At 36.6% G+C, this 1731-nt stretch overlaps 1 protein-coding gene across 1 annotated transcript in view; it reads left to right on the top strand.

The window, feature by feature from the left end:
- Positions 1-896: 896 nt before the first annotated feature.
- The window catches only part of cox8a (cytochrome c oxidase subunit 8A), a gene marked incomplete at its 5' end in the record, with an annotated part of 1934 nt that continues 1099 nt past the window's right edge, over positions 897-1731 (top strand). The window contains 1 exon segment of the mRNA XM_014013698.1: positions 897-1110. Coding sequence (XP_013869152.1) covers positions 994-1110 — 117 coding nt within the window.

Genomic DNA, 1731 nt, shown 5'->3' with positions numbered 1-1731 from the left:
CCAGTGGGGCGTGCACCCCCAAAGAGAGGCGCCCTAGTCAGATGCCAGAACCACCTCAGCTGACTCCTTCTGACGTGGAGCAGCAGCTCTCTATGCTCCAACAAGACGGGAGATGAAGAATCTCTTTTTATAGTTTTTCCTCAACCAATGTTCAGGGTTTAAATCCTCCTAAGTTCTCCCACTGAAGAAAACCTGAATTCAGTCCTGAATTTCACCTGAAACTCTCAGACTGAAGAAGTCTCTTGGAGGAGAGACGAAACGTTTCATTAGAGAAGAACCCGTCCAGAAGACCTATGCAATTTTTTTTGATTTTTTACCTGGATTACTGAGATCAGGACATCGAAACAAGTTGTTGACTTTCCATGTAATTATAGTAAAGCAGAGTTAAAGAGTATCATTAAAGAGAAGATCAAAGTAAAGTGGCAAGAATTTTGGGACAGGCATAATGAAGGACAGTTTTATTATAGTTTGAAAAGAAATGTGAGTGGGACAATAGTTTGGAGTTGTAAAAATAGAAAGGAAGAAGACATTTTATTTCGTATGAGACTTGGACACACAAGATTAAATAGCACATTGCATATTATTGGAACACATGAAAGTGGAAACTGTGATTATTGTGCACAGTCAGAGACAGTGGAACATGTGATCATGTATTGTAATAAATATAAATATCAGAGGAAAATATTAAAGAACAAGATTTTACAACAAAAACTCCCGTTTTCAATTAGGGAAATAATGAATGGAAGTTCTGTAGAAATTGTTTTCAAGGCTTTAGTTAATTTCTTAGAAACCACAAGTTTATTTGTTAGGATTTAGTGTTTTTTTTTTTTTGTTTTCTGAGCCTTCTGGCTCACACTCCATTCCAGAAGGTGGCGGTAATGCACCGAAACGTTTAACAACCGCCATTAAACAACAGAAGAAGAAGAAGAAGGAAGCGTGTTTGGTAAGACGTCTTCTGACATCTAAAGAGACAGAAACAGGTTTAAAAATAAAATGTCGGCGTTTCTGAGGACCATGGTCAGCCGCGTTGYTCCAGTCCTGCGGGGAAGCAGCGTCACGCAGACGGCAACCATTTACAGCAAACCGGCGAAGGAGAAGATCGGCGCGGTTGTGAGTATCGTCCCCGAAGCTAACGCGATGCTAACAGTTAGCATCTGTCCTTGTCAGTCGAGGTCAAAAAAAGGTTCAGCTAGTGGGAATTCAAACAAARTAATGTTTCTTATTTAATCAATACTGTGGTTATTATTTCTCTTTGTAAGTGTATAAATATTTATTGTTAGTATTCATTGTAGTTTTATCGATTATACKTCCGTCTTATTGACATCAGGCCTCATGTTACACATTGTTTTGCCCTTCATTTTTAATATGAATTAATTTAAATCTTTGATTAAACTGCTTATAAGATGACATCKCTAAGATCCACAGTTACTAAATCACGTGTATGTATAACGCTAAATGTGCTGCCCTCACACCAGTTACTAAATGCAGTTAATTTATACTTTAAATTGTGTAAAAAAACACATTACATTTGAATGACTTAGATTTATTTATAAGGGTTAAAACGACAAGATAACCAAGTAGAGCATTTTAAAACAACAAACAAGCTTAGAGGAAATCTTTATATTTGGCTTTCTGAAAGCTTTAATCACAGTTATTTAGCCTTAAAATAAAAAAGTAAATTAAAAGTAAAACACAAAACCCTGCTGCTCATACTCATGCTTAAGCCTATAT

Source organism: Austrofundulus limnaeus, unplaced genomic scaffold, assembly GCF_001266775.1.
Source record: "Austrofundulus limnaeus strain Quisiro unplaced genomic scaffold, Austrofundulus_limnaeus-1.0 Scaffold105, whole genome shotgun sequence".
In the NCBI taxonomy this organism is placed as follows: Eukaryota; Metazoa; Chordata; class Actinopteri; order Cyprinodontiformes; family Rivulidae; genus Austrofundulus; species Austrofundulus limnaeus.
The sequence above is the reverse complement of the archived record's forward strand: the minus strand, read 5'-3'. Positions and strand labels throughout refer to the sequence as shown.